Source organism: Notolepis coatsorum (genome assembly GCF_963971535.1).
Source record: "Notolepis coatsorum genome assembly, chromosome: 5".
NCBI lineage: Eukaryota > Metazoa > Chordata > Actinopteri > Aulopiformes > Paralepididae > Notolepis > Notolepis coatsorum.
The window spans coordinates 186,627,702-186,649,153 of record NC_140169.1 but is presented as its reverse complement, the minus strand read 5'-3'; the positions used below and the strand labels follow the sequence as shown (position 1 = coordinate 186,649,153).

Sequence of the window (21,452 nt, the reverse complement as noted above, 5' to 3'; positions counted from 1 at the left end):
GGCGCAGTTCTAGGCCTGGGTCCTACACAGTTTTAAAGCCCGACAGTATATGAATACAAATTAACATGTTTAACACTTTGGTCGCCAGGCTTATATTCACAATAAACCATCCCACGCCAGCTCTATTTGTCTATGGAGAAGTTCCCCTTCTTTGCAGGGCTATAACTTTTTAAATTGTATTGCTAAATTGACATTACTATGGCCCATTCAACGTCAAGTATCTATTGTTCAGGGTGTAGCAACGTTATACTTTTTCATTCACATATTCATACTAAAATACGGTCTAAAGTATAAGTATGTTTTTATCGTTTTCTGCAGCATTCTCCAGAACGTGATTTATAGCCCTAAATGCATTATATTGATGATCAAATACAGTTTGATAGCAATCTGCGCGAGATAAAAAAAATTCAAATGGACGTGCTTCTAGAAGTTACTACTTATCATCTGATGTTGACCGGATGGGGGGGGGGGGTCGTTTATAATTCCGTGGCCAACGTTAGATGATTCATCTAGTGTGGGTGATATGATCATTAGAGCAGTTTGTATCGAACACGTTAAAAAATAACGCTGAAACTTACCGTAGCTTCCTCGTAGCGTTGGGCGATGAGCGTGGAGCAGAAATATTCCTATTATGGGATTTAGAAATATGCGATCCATCTCCAGGTTGTATAATACTAGTATATACGTCCAAATCATGTTGTTTATAGAGTTATTGGTAACGGATTGCTATCCATTGTGTCTAGCTCAGCGTTTCCGTTAGCCGGTAATTACCGGTATTTGACCGGCAAAATCTGTTGAAGTCCGACATATTTAATCTCTCCGGTCTTAATATCCGGTGAAAATAATTCCCTGAGTCTAAGCACAATTTGATTATTTGAATTGTATTAAAATAGGCTAAAATTAAATAGCCTATGCGATGAACGAAACAATCATTACATTTGTTTCATCGTTGCTTCTAATAATGACAACGACGTTGTCAGCGAGAGCTTAGTGCTGGGTGTGCGAACTTTTGTGAAGCTGCAGAGCCGGAGCAGCAGCAGCACAATGCAGTACTCCAGCAGTACTCCAATTCAGCCATTTTCAATCCAATGTTGGGTGGGGGGCGCGCTGCTGTGCGGTCCCCAGAAAAGAGCCAATAACAGCTGAATCTGCTGCTCTGCATCGACATACTCTCGCAAATAAGTCATTGGGAGGTGGAGAGAGAGAGTCGTCACGCAAACCCACGATAATGTTGCAGTCTCTCTCTGCCAAATTTCTCAGTTCTTCGCTTGATATAATTAATACAAATGTCCAATATAACGGAATTCGTTAGCTCATAAAAATGTGATTATAACAGACTTGTTTATTAATGTCGGGCGACTGCCCACAGACACCCATTTGATTTAAAGTTGGCAGCAGCACGAGTCTCTGGACTTATTTTATTTGGAATATAATGACTTTATATGCAAAAGTAGCCTAGTTTTAAGTACAAATATTATAAATCTACATGCCTTGATGTCATTATTTTGTTTTGTTGTCATTCTTTTGCCTATCAATTGTTTTTAAGCTCAATAAACTCTGACCGGAATTTCTCTCATTTGACCGGTAGATTGAAATCTACCGGACACTGAGGCCGGCAACAATTTTTTCGAACGGAAACCCTGGTCTAGCTCGAGTACTGGGACTATTAGCGAGTGATCGGACCGAATTGGAATGAGCACCAGCTTCCGTTTCCCGTTTCCGGTTTGGGCGATCCGCCGATCGGCCACCAGATGGCGCTCTTGAACCGTTGGAGAGTTGAGAGGGGATCAACAGGAGAGTTGAGAGGGGATCAACAGTAGATCTCAAGTCTCCGGGGGAGAAATATGATTGCGATCACAGATTTTTGAAATATTGATATCAAAGACGTGGTACGGCGTCTTTGGCAGAATGAGCATGGCGGGGAATGACGTGGTAAGGCGATTTTGGCGACCATAGTGTTAACATGAGGCCCATGTTTGAGGTTGTTTAGCGTCTGGTTCAGCTCTGTACCCAGGGGTGTATTGCAAAACACCTCCGCATCGCACCACGCATCATACTCCCCAAGTCTTCCAACAGCATATGACATAAATCCATTATGGATTCTTGTGTTGAACCTAGATTTTCAGATGGCTTGTTCGTTTGCCAAGTTTAAGAAATGTAGCGGTGTCCTGCATATCCTGTGATGTGGATATGGACTTTCTGCAGTGAATCAATGAATCAATCAACCGATCAACTAGAATCAATCAATCAATACATACTGTGGCGACCATCGCGGGACGCCACTGAGAGGAAGATGTCGAGGCGCAGGAATCTGGCTCGGCGTCATCCGCAGCGAGGGGAAGCCCGGAAGTGACAGCGAGTGGCACTCGCAACGCCGACGAGGAATTCCGGGCTGGCGAGACAATGTTGACGCGTCACGGCTAGGGATGCTCGATATTGGCTTTTTTACCGATACCGATATTCCGATATTGTCCAACTCTTAATTTCCGATACCGATATCAACCGATACCGATATATGCAGGGTTCCCCCCCCCCAAAAACCGAATAATTTCAGGTAACTAATAATTTTACTGGATATATATATAACAAATATTGTTATTGTTTTTTTCTTTTTTTAAACCGATACCGATATTTTCCGATATCACATTTTACTGCCGATATCGGCCGATAATATCGGTCGGCCGATAATATCGGACATCCCTAGTCACGGCTCAATAAGAGGTGGCCGGGATACGCCGAGCGGGGCAAGACAGCTAGACCAGTTCGGGGAGCGAGGAACGGGAGCGTTTATAACGTGTCCTTATTTCCCCGTTCCCCGCAGATGTCCGTAGCGGACGGAGTGGAGCATTTAGGTAGATGTTTAGCACTGACGGAACACACACATGCGCAGCACTAGGTCACACACACCTCATACGCACACATGCCCGATAGATACAGTGACACACCCACTAGTTGATTAGTACGGATAAGATACACCTGCGCATAATTAGTTTGACACACATCTCACGTGCACACACAAGGTACCACACCATTCATAAACACTAGGTTAGATAGTCATGTTGAGCGAGTTGGAGTGTGTTGTTGTAGAGAGAGAGAGATTATAGTATTCAGAGTTTGTGACAGTGAGTGGTGGTGGAAGGAGAGGAGAAGGCGAGTAGGTGTTTGTGTGTGCATCGACGCTAGACTGGCTGAGAATCCCCCTTGTGGACTGGACGACTAACCAGAGTATTGAACAATCACTTTTTCTGGCAACGAACCTCCTTTGTGTATTGACCCCCAGACTGTCTGACCATTCTATTTCTTTCCGTGCGCTTGTGGTGAGTGGGACATTTGGAAGCGCAGTCTGCTGGATTTTGACATTTGTTTGGTTGTTATTTGTGCTTTAAATAAAGTAAACAAAAGAGACTGTGTGTGGAAATTGAAAGTTCTTGTGGGTTTTTGCACTGTGGCGAACCTGTATTTATACACGGTTCGTTACAATACATACACATGAAGCTCACATCAGTGTCAGTTCCTTGGTATCCATCAGTTCCAGACAGAGTGAACTACCTAATGCTGGGACAATGTGAAGCCACTGGTTCCACAAGAGTTCCACAACATCTTCTGTACTGATGGTACCAGATATCCTGTGCCATAGACTACCAAGAGAGTGCATGTACAGTAGCTTTGTACTGTACCATTGACGAGAATCTCACTGGAATCTGGAATAATGAAGATTTCTTGTTGTAGAGCCGTTATGTGTGAACAGTAAGTGATCAATTTTAGACAAATATAGGGGTGAAACATTGTAGTTCACTGAAGTAGGAAAAAATAAAGAAATGTTTTTCTATATTGATAATTGTTAATCCTTACAATTGTCCTTAAATTATGAAATCATACCAGTATTATGGGAAAAAATTTCACCATGATTTTTGTGGAATATTTTGTGTAATATTCCTTCACTCCATTTATGATAAACCAGCTTACTGGTATAAATTATCTAGCGTACAGAGAGCATGTTTTATCTGGAACAACTCTTAATGACCAACTCTCATAACAAAATATTAGGGACTCAGGTCCTGCTAGCCAGATGCAGCTCATCAGTATTCATCCCACACTGTTATCTTATGAGAACTGCCTGACTTTCTTTCTGTATGCACAACCTTGATTTCACTTCGCAGATGGTCTTCCGCTCGGTCTTCCGCTCTCTGTATCGAACTGAGACTCTGTGCACAAAATAAACGTACATTTGTTCCTATCCATTGACTCAATCTCAATTTCTCTTAAAGGGGAACTCCAACATTTTGGGAAATTAGCTTATTTAACATCTTCCCTGGAGTTAGACAAGAAGATACATACCTTTTTTGTCTCCGTGCGTGCATGTTAGCTTTGGGAATAGACGCTCCGTTAGCATAGCTTAGCTTCATCACTGGAAGTGAGGCAGGACAGTAGCCTTACAGTGCCTTACAGTGTATTGCAAGGTCTGACATTGACCAAACTTGATATGCATAACCTTGGTGGGCTCTAGGTCAACTCCTGAAAAGGGGGTCAATGTCAGACTTTGCAATCAAAAGTTAGAGGGCTAATAACCCTTGCCATAATTTCAGTGCGCCCCCTAACTTTTGATTGCAAGGTCTGACATTGACCCCCTTTTCCCACCAGTTAGGAGAGCCGAAACCCGACCAATATTTCGCCGTCGACTAAAGACACACTTCTTCAATCAATACCGGAAATAAAATCAAATAAATAAAAAACAAACTAACCTTACCGTCATGCACTTGTCCTAATATACGAACCTACATTGTAGCACTCGACACTTTGATGAACATTGTTACTCAGTTGATAGAGTTGTACCCTTCCTGCTGACTTGTCGTACAAAACTTGTAAGTCACTTTGGATAAAAGCGTCAGCTAAATGACTAAATGTAAAATGTAAATGTACTATAATTCTTTGATTTAGAGTATCTAATTTGATCAGAAATCATACAAATCATAAATTCATAAAAAACAATCATTTTGAAGCACTGTAAATCAAACAGAGGCCTAGCAGATGCTTCTTTGAATAGTAAATATATTTGTAAACAGAATGTCTGGCCCTGGGATTGTAAACAGTAAAATGGTTCAGTGACCCAGTTATTGCCTTGAGCATAGCTTTATTGTAATGTATATTTTCATAACCATAGCATTTTTCCACAACTGATTTGAAAAAGTATACCCAGAAACGACATATTATGTTATGTTAAATTATGTTTTTTAAAATCCTTAAAATTATATCTACTTCTTCTCCCTCATTATTTGGGTTGTTGGCTTGTAGTTCATCATGGCTGCAATTATTGCAACTATTTTCCTAGTGTTAGGGAATCACACAGCCACATAACCAGATCTAGCTTAGCAAACCTGCATCCTCCAACGTTTGACCATCAAACAGGGCTTGCAAACATTGTATAGTTTCAAGATGAACGTCAGGAAATTGCTCCTAGAGTAACTCAGGAGACTGACAGTGGAGGGAGGCTTTCTGCTTTAGTGTATGAGATCTGTACATTTTGTACATGTATTAATAATGTTGTATTTTACAGATGATAATATGTGTAATAAATATTTATGTAAATACTATGTGCTGCTGAGACCAAGGACCACAATGGAAATAAGTGGGACTTTTTTGTGCTTATCCTTGATCATTTTAGGATGCATGACTTGCATGTAATGTATTTTAATAATTGTCAAATTAATTAAAGTAAACTAAATCAGACATTCAAAGCTAGAATGCTACACAGCTAGACTGCTACACAGCTAGAATGCTACATTTCCCAGCATTCCCTGATTAGATGTGAACGCCCTAATGCACACAGTACTATATAGAACAACGAACAATAACACTATGCAACAACCATCAAATGCACTCACAACACACACATCCATATGCACACACTCACTTTAAACAAACAACACACTGCAGCACCCACTCTCCACACTTTAGAACACCTAGACACACTTTATATTTATTGGTAAAGGATTTGCACTACAACCCATACCTCAGTACACCTTACTGTAAATTGTACCTAAATTGTACCTCATCCCATTTCTGCTTTGCACTATATAGTATTGTATATTAGTATATTGCATAGTATATTGTATATTGTACGGTAACTCAGTTACTCTATTCTGCATCGAACATTGTACATGTATGTACTGAACACTGTGTCTACGTACGTGACTTCTATTTTTACTTCTATTTTTACATGCTATACTATTTTATTTTATACTTATCTTTTGTCTAGCACAGTCTCTGGAGCGTAACAGAAAGAAGCATTTTGTATAAAAGTATTCTGTACTTCTGTATGACAACTATTAAAGAAACTTGAACTTGAAAGTTATTAATATTTATTATTGTTATATTGTAGAAATGTGTGCATTGAAATGTCTGTAAAGTCTCGACGACATCTTTGAGAATAAATAAAACTTTGAATGAATGAATGAATATTCCTATGAGCCAGCCAGTGATAAGTAACAGAAAAAGGACAAAGAAAACCAATGTTGAGAAAGAGGAGAAGACAGAAAGTGAGAGAGACCGAGAGAAAGAAGGAAAAGCCTTTGTGAAAGACGGAGAGAAAGGATGCGTCTTGAGATACCATTAGAGCATACCTCACACCAGACCCCTGAGACCACTCTAGTCTTTAGCTGCACATCAAGGACAATTAAATTGTGCGAACCTCATACATACATGCATTTAAAAAGAAAATTGTGGGCACAGTGTTTTTTTTAACTGTTGCTTATAGAACATGGTTTTTGCAAGCCCCGTGACCTTTTCTCTACAGTATGCAACGACGTGTCTGCATTGGTAATGTGCCTTTTAAATAGCAATGCCTATAGATGGTGTAGGTAACATACAGTACTGCAGGCAGATATTGTACCAAGAGGAAAAAAGTCGCAGGGACCACATTAACCAACATTAAAGTCCAACCAAAATGAAAGCAGGTAAAACGGACCTGTTCAAAAGGCAATCAACATGTTGTTATAATGGATGTTCACAGAATTTCAAGTTTCATACTCAGCTCATCTATGCGATATCAATGCTCTAAAGCTGTGGGAAAACAAAGTGTGTCCCGTCTCTCGGGTACTGCCGGTGTAAAATATCTTTGATAATCATTTGAATTTGGCAAAGCAAAGGTCAACAGCAAATAAATAGCCGTTTTCCCTTAACACTTTCAGTGCCGGCCGTGTTTTCCTTTTTACCCTGTTGAATGCCACCATCCACGGCCAATGTTAACGTTAATATCGCCTAATCTATGTTTTAAATTATGGCTATGTGTCTAATCTGCCCGTCGCTTATCAAAGACTCATTTTCCAGTCAACATTGGCAAGGCAGATTGTATTTTTTATCGCTTCATTTCCGTTTGATAGCATTTTGAAAATCCCCCGTTTTCCGGGGAAAAACAACCCATGCCTATGATAATCGCCTTTTACTGGAATATTCCAGAACGTTGTCATTTGTCGGCTTATTTATGAATAGTTTTCAAATAAACGCTAGATGACCGATAGTGTGCGCACGCACGCTCGTGCCGTGCGCTGATAATCTCTGCTCTTATTTCCTCATGGCTTTTACAGTCAAAACAGCCATATCACATATCACATAAACGCTTATATATCCGTGAAAACGAGTCTGATTATCCTAACACTGATAACATAGATTCCTTACCTGAAGTCAGATGGTATCCAAATGGTTTATTCCAATTTCCGATCGTCATTCGAAAAAATCGATAAATGTATTGATCCATCGTGTGTACAGTATAACACATGATCCACGCGGCTCAGAGGCTCCAGAATGAACTCTGGTAGACCCCGGCTGCATCAGTGAGAAGTAAAATGTGGAGTCAGAAATCCGTTCTCCCATTCACTTTCATTGAGTCCATTCCAAAAGGGTGATTTACCATCTGGGAGACGATAGGGGGCGCTTTTTTCACATCTGAGCGCCGGCGGTCCCTGGATCTCCAACGGTAGGCTCGCGTGATGCAATATGATTACAGATCGCTAATAAAAAATAAAATAAAAATCCCGAGAATACTCGTGACCGTGGCATTCAACGGTCGGGGCGTAAACCCGAGAAAAGCTGTGAGTGTAACAAAGTGTTAATGAGACAAATTAACACAGCTTTTCCAACTAAGAGGCTCTGAGTGGAGGACATGAATAAATTAACAACAAAAAATAACTATTGATATAAATATTGAAAAATCTGGAAAGAACAATGGTCATCTTAATCTCATTGTGGTTGGACTGTATGGATCAAGTGGCTAGTGGCAGATATTGAATGTTTTGTATGAAGACATTGCTCCAGTGGGACTCACCAAGCATGTTGAGAGTTCCTATAGTGTTGGTCTTCAGGGTCTTGATGGGGTTGTACATGTAGTTGGGTGGAGAGGCAGGAGACGCCAGGTGATAGATCTGGTCCACTGTGAGGAGGGAGAGAAATTAAGAAAATAAAAACCAGATTAATCCTCAAGGATGTTTTGGGTCATTGTCAACAGCAGAGCACATCAATCACTTCGATAGCCGCATGCCTGCAGCCATGTAATAACTGGACATAATGTATCTAACCATGCCCGCTCTACTTCAACTGGACCCGAGCGGTTCTCCCACCACATGGGGAATATGACTGATACTTTTAGCCTTTATCTTATTTTCCAGCGCTCGTTTTCTTTTTATTTATTTAAGAAAATTTACCTTAGATAATATTGCTACCATGTATGTATATATATGTGTTTCATTACATGCATATATACATACATACAATTATTCGCCTGTTCTATTCTACACCCATCTATCATCCATAGCAACACTATATTATCACCGACGTCCAGTTGGGGGATCCCCTTTGAACAGCCCATCGGAAGTTTATCTCCTGCACGTCGCCTGTGGTGCTTTTTTCCTATTGTCCCTGGGCAAAAAATAAACAAACAAACTTGTACAGTCCATGGGGGCAATTCCATGTGATCTCGGGCTCTACAAATCCATTTGATTTGACTTAGAGAAAGGTAGTAATCTTCTTCCACAGTACATTGGATTTGGAACATAGCTATGTTCTCACACGTTTTAGGCGTTTACTGTATGCACAATGCATCCCATATTACGAAATGAAAAGACAGATTGTGGATTTACCATGCCGGGGGCTTTAAACCACAGGACGGACAACTTTGATCGTTACTCTCAAAATGGGTATAAACTTTTTTGTACTTTAGTTTTGTATATTTTGTAGTCATTTCATTTCTCTGTAATGTACATGGACCTTATATGTGACAAATAAAACTAAACTTGAAACTTGACCTTTGACTGTGGCTCTCAAAATGGGTATAAATGGCAAAAACTACTTCCAGCACATACTGTTATTGACCCGACTGACTGACTGACTGACCACCCGCATTTCACCCTTCTGTTCCTTTTAAATGTTGCAAGAAATACTGCTACACAGTGACAGTGACCTTGGCTTTAATGCCGTGGCTGTGGGCTCGCCTTGGAGCAGCCGGGGTCTGGACAGGAAGAGGGAATGGAGAAGAAAATGCACGACAAAGAATAGAGATATAACGCAGGCGGGTTTCTGGCGTGTGTCTGCAGCAGAGCATCCTCTTCTGGAATTAAAAGTGCAGGATGAATCTACCCTAATAGTCTCCACAGAAGAAAGTCTGTTTGCAAACATGACAAACACACACATTATGCACACAAACTCTTCTAATTGGACCCAATGCATGATTTAACCTGGTTAACAATGCTGTAAGTGGACAGCCATCACTGATAGTGTTTGGTCAACCACATGGGTCTCCCAGTCCCTCCACTCTGCAATAGACACAAATGATTAGGGCTGTCAGTTTATCGCGTTAATTAGATAAATTAATTACACAGCAAATTATCGTGTTATGAAAATTAACTCAAAATGAATAAAAATATATATTAATTATCTCATTCATTCCATAAGAACGTAGAATACACATTTACAGACTTCTTTTTAATATGGTCCATTTGCATGTTCTTGGTATCTGATTCTAGGGACATCTATGGATCTCAGGGAATGTATTCCCAGTGTCAGAAATACTGTGTCTGTTACTATACTAGGCTTGAGTAAATTGTAATGAACCAAATGAGAATATCAATACATTTTTTTTATTTTTTATCTTTGACTGAATAACACTATGCTAAAATTTACCAGACCTGAAAAATCTAAGCAAATTAATAAATGGAAGATGATTAATGATTATGCGATTAAAATGTGATTAATTAGATTAATTAATTACAAATCCTGTAATTAATTAGATTAAAAAATGTAATCGCCTGACAGCACTACAAATGATATGTTCTGGTATCCTGTTCCCACTTTATCAAATCAGGAGAGAGAACTCCACACTTCAAACATGGTCTGACAAAAATAAAAAGCAAATATTATGTTTGCAGCAAATATGTGCTTGAAACAAGTCGCATAATCTGACAAAGTGCTGTAAGGAAATCTGTCTTGGCGAGATTTCTTGAAATAAGTGATCTAAGGTTCTCTCTCCTGATTGGATAAAGTGGGACGGGATTTTTAATTTATTTTATAATATCTTAATTTATTATTTAAAAAAAAATGCCACTTTGGTCATCAGAGGGCACATGGGCAAGTGCTTGGGCACCCAAAGTGCACGTCCCTGAGTTACCCCGCTGTACGCCTGCTTTTGCGTCGGAGCGGTAACATAATCAAACCCGTCGCACATGACACTTTTGAAAACACAAACGTATCTCTCCTCTCTACAGGGAGCTGAGCGGCATCAAAGCAACATGACTTCACATAATGTGAATAATCGCTGTTATGGGGGCTGCCGTCGTCAAGGATACGGTTTGATAACTTCTGGCAGTTCACTACATGCTTACTTACTTATCAAACCAGTGACAGACTGCGTATCCATGACAACAGAAACACGACAGCCCCCATAAGACAGATAGCTTAAAATTGTCCTTCAAAAGGTACTCGAGGTGGAATGGGGTTTGTGGTCTCGACAATATGCTTGGCGTTGAAGCGGTTGAAGTCATGAGGACACTGTTGCTAGGCAACTGGACAATGGGTTGACAGTCTTGACACTGGGCATTGGGTAATACATTTCCAGTCACAACGTCATCAATACCAGTCCATAGAAACAACAGTGGGTACACAGTAAATATGCCCATTTGTAGGCGGTATTTATCCAGAAATGTTTTCGTTAGCAAAGTTTGGTGACAATGCATGTGTTTGGTACTGAGCATGGATAAACAGATGTTTTGATATAGTTTTGCTGTTGTAAAATTTGGACCCCATTAACTGCAATTCATCAAGTATGACTAGGGTTTTTGGATTTGCAAAAGACAAAGTGAGGTCAGGATGATATACAGTATTTTTTATTTTACCAGGTAGTCACTTGAGATCAATGAGCTCTTTTTCTGGGCAGCTAGCATCAGGCAGTACTGTAAGTGTAACCAAAAAACATCCATGTTCCACAACTGGCTGCACCTACACATAACATTAGTCACGTGTGTCATGGTTCGGGGCGGTTTTGTGCTTGTTTTATTTGTATGTGGTTGAGTGCTAACCACAGAACAGTATACAATCAACCTTCAAATAATATGGACTTTATTGTGATATGTGGTGATTTCAACACATCTGGCACTCAAAGATGGTGGAAACACAAACTACATAGGAACGCACACATGATTATTGGGCAAATACCAACAACCGGCCTGGATCTGATTTGGCACATTATGTTTAAAGAATAGTACAGGTGTCACCTACAGATCTAGACACGAAGCAGACGCGAGCAGACGTGGACCAGATACTTTCATCCCTCCCCACCCTCGCTGGGTGGGGGAGGGGAAATAATGACACATCATCATTAGCTTCGGCTAACAGGAAATGGTGGTTGGCTACGACGAGAGAGAGAGAACCATTGGATTGAAGAGAATTAAGACTGAACAATGACAATACAGAATGGGTTACATCGTGTACGAGGCTATGTTTATGAAAATAAACATGAGGATCTGAGGAAAGAGATCACATTGCAGTGTCGTTTCTTATGACTAACGGATGCACTAACAGGGGTTTATACAAACGCAACGCAGGACAGAAACATCTAACAACCATAAACGAGTGGATAGATAAAGAGGACGGGCCTACATCTACCGGTATTCAGAAAAACAGCATTATTAGACATGCCAATCCAACAAAAGACGAACTGGACGCCTGAATGCCTTCTACAACAGAACTTTGTTTCCGCGTCTCTGATTGGCCAGGTAATTTCTGGTCATGCGACATGTACGCCCAATCGTGGGACCGCAAGTTTCTACACTGGTTAAGCTTAGGCGCTCTTTCGAAGTTGGTTAAGGTTAGAGCATGGCGATAGAACGCCATGTAGTTTGCAGGCTGTTAGACCCGGAAATAGGCGCAGAACTTGCTGTCCCACGATTGGCGCACAATCATGTCACATGACCTGGCCAATCAGAGTGCAAAACTCGAACGCGGAAACGAAGTTCTGTTGTAGAAGACATACACGCGAGCTGGACACGCTAGAGAAAAGCCATATCACGACTCCATATTTCATGGTATTATTCTCATAGCAATTTGACAATGTACTGGGTAAACATGAAGAGTCTTTCAATTGCTGCATTGACAACCCTTTTCGAGAAGCAGATGTCTTGGATTTGCTTTTGAAAAGGGTGCCAATGAAAAGTCCCAGGAAGGGATGGTTATTTTCTCACCTAAACAGATACTTGACCATGTGCTAGAGGAAAAACCAGAGGTCACAGGACTATGGGGCTGACCTTCAAAGCTTTTTTTGGCCGTCGAAACTTCAGGCCCAAGATTAGATTTAATTCGAAGCTTCGACAAAAAAAATATAAATTTTTTTTATCTTATGTTGTGGGATTTGTACAGCACTTTGGTCAACTTTATTGTTTTCTAATAAAGTGGATTGGATTAATTAATTCAATTAATAATGAGTCGGAAGCTGCGCTGCCTGGGCGGCTGCTCTCCGCTACACTGCCAACGACATTACATTATTATGTTGCAACCTTCGTCTATAAAGCAAACAATTATATAAATATTTGTATGTAGTTAATAGAGAGAAAGGCAGAATTCGACTTAATTAAGCACGTTTTATTAATACGTGTATGTAGTTAATAGAGACAAAGGCAGAATTCAACTTAATTAAGCATGTTTTATTAAGACATGTTTGTATATGGGTCGGGACACTGCTGCTGACTGGGTGTCTTATCAGACACAGGTAAAACTAAAAATACTATAGAGAATTGTCAGTGCTGTAAAGTTTAAACCTTTTTTAAATCTTAGACAAACTAAACACTTTGCTTTTATGAAATATTGTAAGCCGTCATTTGAGGCTTTATAAAAGCAGTTGTATTCAACACAGAGAGGAGTTAATGAGGAATCTCCATGTGCTTGTTGTAGAGAGGCAGAGTTAATGAGGCGTATGACGTCCGTTGCATTGGAGGCGCAAGACTTTGCAGGTAAAAAACAAAAAAAAATCCCATTTGAATCCCGTGCCCATCGAACGAAGCTTCGAAGTATTTAAGATTAATTGCCCAGCCCTACTGTGCACTCAACGAGAGAAAGGAATGACATTGAGGCAGGAGATCAATTCAAACATTTAGCCGTCAGAAGAGGCGAACAAATTGGCACATAATGTGAACAGTAGGAGTGAATTCTATTACTCTGAGGTGCAGGTAAGTTGGCGACAGACAGGAACCATAACTAATTGGAGACAGCGTGAACATAATTTTATTTTATTCATTCTTTGTGTGCAGACCTCGGCCAAGGCTGAACAATCTCCCCACTTTATTTTCACACTTAAAGATATCACTTGTTTTCGTATATGTAATTAGGGATGACCCGATCACGTTTTTTGCCACAGATACCGATCACCGATCGTCTATGAGCCATATCGGCCGATACCGATAGTTTTTGGTTTTATAAAAAAAAAAATATATATATATATATATATATATATATATATACTTATTTTTTTATTATTATAAAATATATATATTATATAATTATACTTGTAGTTGTATTATCTGCAAGACATCGCCACCACGCAACAAGTCAAAATGCTCGCTATCTCCACTGTCTGTGTGTATACTCTGCTTTGGTCAAATCACATTCAGCATGCCCTCAGCAGGGTATATCTGGCTGTGATGCAAGCCAGGGGCTCGAATACGCATCGAATCAATGTTATAAGACATTGATATCAGGTCCTCAGGAGCTATCTGTAGCTACTGCTAGCCGGCTAGATAACGTTAAGACAACGCCTCAGTGAACTATTTAGTTTAATGGGACATTTCGTTTTGAACAGTGAGCTAACGTGAGCTAACGTGAGCTACCGAGCTAACGGAGGTATCATGCACTACTAGACTATTGCTGGAGCATTTGTTGATATCAGGAGCTATCAGTAGCTAGCCAGCTAGATACCGTTAGACAATGCCTCATGTATTAAACTAAAAGTGAATAGTTGACTGGGTAATTTTGTTTAAACAGTAACGATAGCTAACGTTAGCTCACAGAGGTTGCATGCACTAGAGCAGACTATTGCCGGAGCATTTGTTGACACGGGTGCGGGAGGGGCAGGGGAGGAGGAGGGGCCGTGCGCTGCAGCTCTGTGTGTCTGAGAAAGAAGTCAGCGAGTGAGATCTCCGCTAAGAATTGGATCATGTTTTTCGATCGGTTTTCACGATCGGCGAAAATAAAGCATTATCGGAATTCACCAATCTCATATTTATACTGAATATCGGCCGATACCGATCGCTGGCCGATCGATCGGGGCATCCCTATATGTAATGTAAATATCTATAGATATTTAGTTTAATGGATGCTCTGTGTGTTGGGTTAAACTCTGAGACTGTAGAGACAGACAGGGAGTGGGAGAGATAGTGGTCGCCATGGCAATGATAGGAGCCGGCGGCCGAGGTCATCTGCAGAGGTGCTTTAGCATCAACATTCCATTACAAGATAGCTGGGCCGTAGCTACGTCTGTTTGGGTCAGAGGTAACGAGCGGCTGGCGTTGCGTCGCTTAGTAATGAGAGAGAGAGAGGGTTCAGGGGACAGAGCTAGCTATAGGCTAACAGAACAGGCTTCTGCTAACTGATAGGCCGCAACCACCGAGTGGGTATTGAGAGATGAATCTATTCATTTAGGTTAATTAGACCATCAAAGACTTTTCATTTTGTACAAGATGCTATGTTTATGAAAATAAACATCCGGCTGATAAAGAGACCACGACTCCAAGTACATGCTTCTGTCCGGGTGCATTAACGGGGTGAACAGTGTTACAGCAAGTACGGGGGAGGGTCGACTTCCAAGTAAGATAACCATAATCAACAACTAAAAACACAACAGAGATTTCACGGACGGTGATAACAATCAATGAGGAAGCTGGCAACACTGTAATCTTACAACACTCACATTTTACTAGAGGCAGACGTATCCTAGTAAACAGTTTCCCGTTTTGCCATGGCTTATCCACTACCTAAACAAAGAATACATTTGATACCGACATGTTTAAAATGTGACGTTGTGAAATTTTTAGCTTTTCCCCCACCATGAGACCAACATTCTGAATTGTAAGATACTGGTACTCTGCATGTTATTGAATATGTAATTACTTTAATTTATTAAAATGTTCGCTATAATTCCACACTATTTATTTCCTCATTGCCTATCGTGTTTACTCTGCTAACACTCTCCCCCAAGTGGCTAGCGGGCATTAAATACTAAACCTACAAACTTAATTCTATTCTGACCGTACAATAGTGAGAATTGCTGGAATAGATGGCAGAAGGAAGCGACATCGCAGCCTTATTACGCGCCAAAAAGTGCCTTAAATTGGCAGTGTGGGAGCATTTTGGATATCTAAAACAAATGACTAGGGGGTTGTTGTCCCAAGTTTCAAAAACATGTGACAAAAAGTGACAGTGCCGTTTGCCCAAGTAAATTCAACATACTAAACTGGCCCGAAACAGTTCAAACTCACCCTGGAGAGCAGTTCACAGCAGAGCAGAGGAGAGCATTCCTCTGTGCAAGTTTTTACTTTCACTTTAATTAGAGTTGATTTTGAAATCATTAAGTCTGCTAATAGTCCACTGCCACTCTGTGGTGTGTGCGCGTGTGCGTGTGTGCAACTAATGTGGTGGTGATAAGTGAGAATGGGGATTATGGTTAGTTCATGGTTTGTTGTGTTCTTTATCAGTAGTAGATGTTATGGCAATTCACAATGTATTTATTTACGTTTGGGTCAAATTTCTCCCGACTTCCACCTGACTTCTAATCCACACCAAATCCTGGTACCACATCACCCCAGTCCTAAAAGATGTCCACTAGCTTCCTGTCTCCCACTGTGTCAATAACAAAATCCTGGTCCTCACCTACAAAGCTCTTCACCAACTGACCCCCCCGCCCCTCCTCTCCACCTACCAACCCCCTCAGTCCCTCAAATCTACCTCAGCTTGCCTTCTCTTCATCTCCAAGTCCAACCTTTGGGGACAGAGCTTCTCCAGGGCAGCTCCCAGGCTCTGGAACTCTCCCCAACTAGTCTCTCAATTTTCCAATCCCACCTCAAGATCCAGCTCTTCTCCGATGCCTTCTCTTAGCAGTGTAGAGAGACTGAGTTCTAGAAAAGCCCTATATAAATCTTTATTATTATTATAGAAATCATAAAATCATATCAAATTAGGGTCCCTGGGACATTTTGTAAAATGGAGGTCTGCGGCCTAATATATGTATCAATTTGGGGTTCATTGACACAAAAAAGGCTGAGAATCATTGCATCCGTCTCCCTCCCAGACTGCAAACTCTCCTTCAAAAAAGAAGAAGCTCTTGTGTTATAAATGTTTTGAGTTTGCCCTGCTGCAAATAATCTCCATCTTGTATCGACACTAAAACTATTATTTCTAGTAATTTCCAATACAAATGAACTTGGATTTTCTCAAAACAAGCTCAAATATTTAGAAGCAGAAGGTGTGATCCGCCTAAGATCAAGATATTTACAAGAAACTTCCACCGGAACAACTTCAATGGATTGGAACAAGCGACTCAACTTGAATACAATATACAATTAAAACACTTGTTGAGATGGCGATGTCTTTGCTGTGGGGCAAAGTGCGCTCTGCCCCCTGCGGCGGGCACGTGGTTCATCTCATGCCAACACTCTCCCTCACCTTCGATGTATAGGGGTTCCACCACGTCGTGATTGATCAGCTCAAAGTTCTCATGGCCGATCCAGTGCTCCACGTTCCTCTTCCTCCCTGTAAAGAAGTTGTCCACCACCGTCACCTCGTGGCCGTCCATCATCAGCTTGTCCGTCAGGTGGGAGCCCACGAAACCAGCCCCGCCCGTGATCTAGTGGACAGGTACATGGAACACCAGGAGAATGGTAAATGCACTGCAGCTTTACAACTTATGCAACTCACATTCACCCGTTCACTCAAGACATTCACACACCGACAGTGTTAGGGGTTACTGTAAGTGTCACACTGGACACTTTGACACACTGGGAGGAGCAGGAATCAAACCGGGAACCTTCTGGTTACCAGACGACCCGTCTACCTCCTGAGCCACTTTGTTTAGCAAAAAGTATGGGATAGATATAGGCTATTTACTAGGGATGTTCGATATTGGCTTTTTTGCCGATTTCCAATATACCGATATTGTCCAACTCTTAATTTCCGATACCGATATTATCCGATACAGATATATGCGGGGTCCCCCCCCCCCCCAAAAAACAGAATAATTTCAGGTAATTAAGTAAGGGATAATGTATAGCTACGAGGTCATTGTCGCAAAATAATTGACCGACACTCGCTCTGTCAGCCCAAATAAAGTGATTATTATTATCGGCAGCTGGCAGGTCTGTGGTCTGATTGCATGACTGAGTGCAGCTGTGCATATGCTGAGCAGCACTGATACAGTGTGTGTAGTGGGCTTGATTGGTCCAGCTGCGCACAACGGTCTTTATTGTTCGGCAGAGGTCCGTTATAGAGTAATATCGGACCTCTGACGAGCGCTATTGACCAATCACAAGCAAGCATTTCGACGAATGTGAAAACGCCATGTAATAACATTACTTATTACATGGCGTTTTCACATTCGCCGAAATGCTTGCTTGTGATTGGTCAATAGCGCTCGTCAGAGGTCCGATATTACTCGATAACGGACCTCTGTGGAACAATAATGACCGCTGTGCGCAGCTGTTCGCAATCAAGGCCACTGACACACTGCATCAGTCCAGCCAATCAGACACACCTGCTGGCTGCACTGACAGCGGAGTGTGGAGACGATGACAGCGGAGCCAGAACAGAACTGCGTCTGCATTTGATCTCGTCTTGTCGATGTAAAATGAATTAGGTATATTGTTAGTAAGTTAGCCATGTAATAAGCGGGATAATGTATAGCTATACTCGATCATTGTCGCAAAATAATTGACCTTCCTGACGTTTAAAACACCTCGGCGCTGTGCCTCGCTATTTTAAACTCTGTGTCGGTCAATTATTTTGCGACAATGACCTCGTAGCTATACATTATCCCTTACATATCTCTTGTCATGGAATGAACACAACATTATGCATACTTTTGACAATAAATAAATTAAGAATTTGTTCTTACTTGCTTGCCTGGGTAAATAAAAAAATTAAAATAAAAATAAAAATAATTTATTGAAAACAGATACCGATAATCTTCGATATTACATTTTAATGCCAATATGGGCCGATAATATCAATAAGCCGATAATATCGGACATCCCTACTATTTACTTTATTTGCTTTCATGCTCCTTGATTGTGTTCCTATTACAAATGTCTTTTCACTCTAGGACAAGGCTCAACTCAAGGCTCAATAAGCAGGGCAGAGTGAATAGAGCAGAATAAAAAGAGTGAACCATGAGAGGGACGCTGCTGGTGGTAAACATACAGATGAAGGACAGGTTTTATGGAGAAGAAAGACACTGTTGGAACAAAACATACAAGGCACGTCTGAACAGTTTTATACAACGGCATGCAAATTTCCAGTCCATTTACACGTATGTATTGCGATCAGTCCACGCTTGCTGGCCCAGGACCCGCCCACAACCGAATCACATCACATCAATCCGCCGGATCACAAGAAGGTGGACAATAATCTTTACAAATGGATATGTTGATAGCGACTAAACGACTAAATATCAAGCGATTCTGTCACAGCGAATGTCTTAGTCGTTTAAACAATGTTGGATGATGTAATTGATGGGTCTTGAATCATTCTGTAACAAAAGAAAAATCGCGGATTGATTGATTGATTATTAATTTTCAATTTTTTTTTCAATTTTTTTTTCCTTTTGACTGTCAGCGCTCGCTCTAGTCTCCACCCACCGCCACACACACACACACACACACTCTGCCTGCAACGCGGGGGATAGTCAGACTGAGAGAGAGCTGGGTGCTGCGCTGTTCTAAGTGAGCATGGCCTATTGAGTTGATTGATTGATTGCTAATTTTATTACTGTACGCTTGGTTTCCAACTGGTTAAGTTTAGGCCCTCTACAGTAGGTTTAAAAAAATAAATAAAAGAATAGGGCGAAGAAAACGTTTTTTTCCTATAGGGCAAAGAAAACTTTTTAATTTGTTTTACCTACTTTCTATAGAAGCATCTAAGAATGAAGTTCTATGGAAAGTAGGTCTGCATTCCATTAACAATTGTGTGTATTGAGCCGTACTGTATTGTACCCATTCTGCATCTGGTAATAAAATTTTCAATCAATCATTCCAATAATACACAGTTGGATGTGTTAGTTGGTTGGATGCACTTCAAGCTGCTTCCACATGAGGCAACTTCTCTCAATCATTCCAATAATACACAGTTGGATGTGTTAGTTGGTTGGATGCACTTCCGATCTGCTTCCACATGGAGGCAAATTGTCTTTTTTGTAGTTGTGGGAACTACTTTTTCTGGCGGATGGTTTTTTCAATAAATCTTCGATTAATGTGTGTTTATTGTATAGAAATAAGGTTGGATGAATGTGGCAGTTGTATAAAAGCTTTACACCACTTGCAGTCGTGATTTGTGAACAATAAACCATGCCTAGGGGGGTCTAACGACCACCCCTAGGCATGGTTTATTGTTCACAAACCACTCCTGCGCGTGATGTAATGCTTAAATACAATATGTTTCCCCTCCATACACATATACAATCCCATATCACCACATCGCATGCAGATAAACACAAAGACTGTGAAGGTTCAGCTGAAGTGTCTCTCTCACACGAGAGTTTTTCTCTTTCATTTCTATGATGTTACATACCGGTATGTGTGAATGTGAGGTGTATGTGCAACTAGCCCCTGAAAGAAAATGAACTACAGATGAACTAGAAGAAAGAAAATGTAATTGTATTGAATGACTTTGGCTGAGTGATGGTAAGAGAGGATACGAGTGGAGAAAAGAGGAGAGGGTGGAGAGAGGAGAGGAAAAGAGAAGAGAAGAAATGAGAAGAGAAGAGAAGAAAGGAGAAGAGAACAGAAGATAAGAGAAGAGGGGGGAGAGAAGAGAAGAAAAGAGGAGAGTGGAGAGGAGAGGAAAAGAAAGAAGAGCGGAAAAGGAAAAAGAGAGGAGAGCAGAGAGAGGAAAGGAGAGGAAAAGATAAGAAAGGGAGAAGAGACAAGAGGAGGAGAGTAGAGTGAAGAGGAAAGGAGGAGTTTAAGTTTATTTGGATCCCCATTAGCCACAGCAGTGCTTTCTTCCTGGGGTCCATAACATGTAAAATACAGTTACAGACTTTATACACTCACAACATTCACATGGCATTCAGACAATTAAAACAACAATAAATACTCCTAATCAAATTCCTAATACAATACATACTCCTAATCAATTCATAATACAAATAACAATCATAATTAATTCATAATACAATACAGCATAATATACTATTTAGCTTTTACATACATTATCTATGTTCATATCAACCAATTACACAATCTTCTAATAATATATCCATATCAGACCCATACCTTTTAATCCACGTATATACCTATTTCTTTATCAGACACATACATTTTCATTTACGTACACACTATCTATTAGGTAATGTCAATTTCTTTGGTTGAAAATGTTGTTTTACCAAGATTCTGAAACGACATTTACTATTCTCCTGCTTAACATGTCTGGGAAGAGAGTTCCATTCCTGCATACCACGGAACATGACAGTTCGCTGCATTGCATTCGACCTCACTATTGTAAGTGTAAAACCTCGCGCAGAAGCATGTCTGGTGGGATGGTTGCGTCTGTCAAGACTTATAGATAAATTGTTATATAAAATGTAGGGGATCTTTGTAACAAGAATATTCCTAGTGAATACAAGGAGTGAGCAGAGTAACTTATGTTTGACAAGTAACCAAGTTAAACAACGGTGCATCGCTGCAACATTAGTTCTGTACTCACAGCGAAGCGCT

The 21,452-nt window shown here is 40.7% G+C and overlaps 1 protein-coding gene across 1 annotated transcript in view; it reads right to left on the bottom strand.

Moving 5' to 3' along the window:
• uxs1 (UDP-glucuronate decarboxylase 1) overlaps window positions 1–21,452 on the bottom strand; it is a gene marked incomplete at its 3' end in the record, with an annotated part of 129,316 nt that overhangs the window by 22,774 nt on the left and 85,090 nt on the right. The window contains exons 6-7 of the mRNA XM_084314388.1: window positions 17,191–17,371; window positions 8,321–8,425 (exon numbers count right to left, since the gene is read on the bottom strand). Coding sequence (XP_084170514.1) covers window positions 8,321–8,425; window positions 17,191–17,371 — 286 coding nt within the window. The remainder of the gene's footprint in view (window positions 1–8,320; window positions 8,426–17,190; window positions 17,372–21,452) is intronic.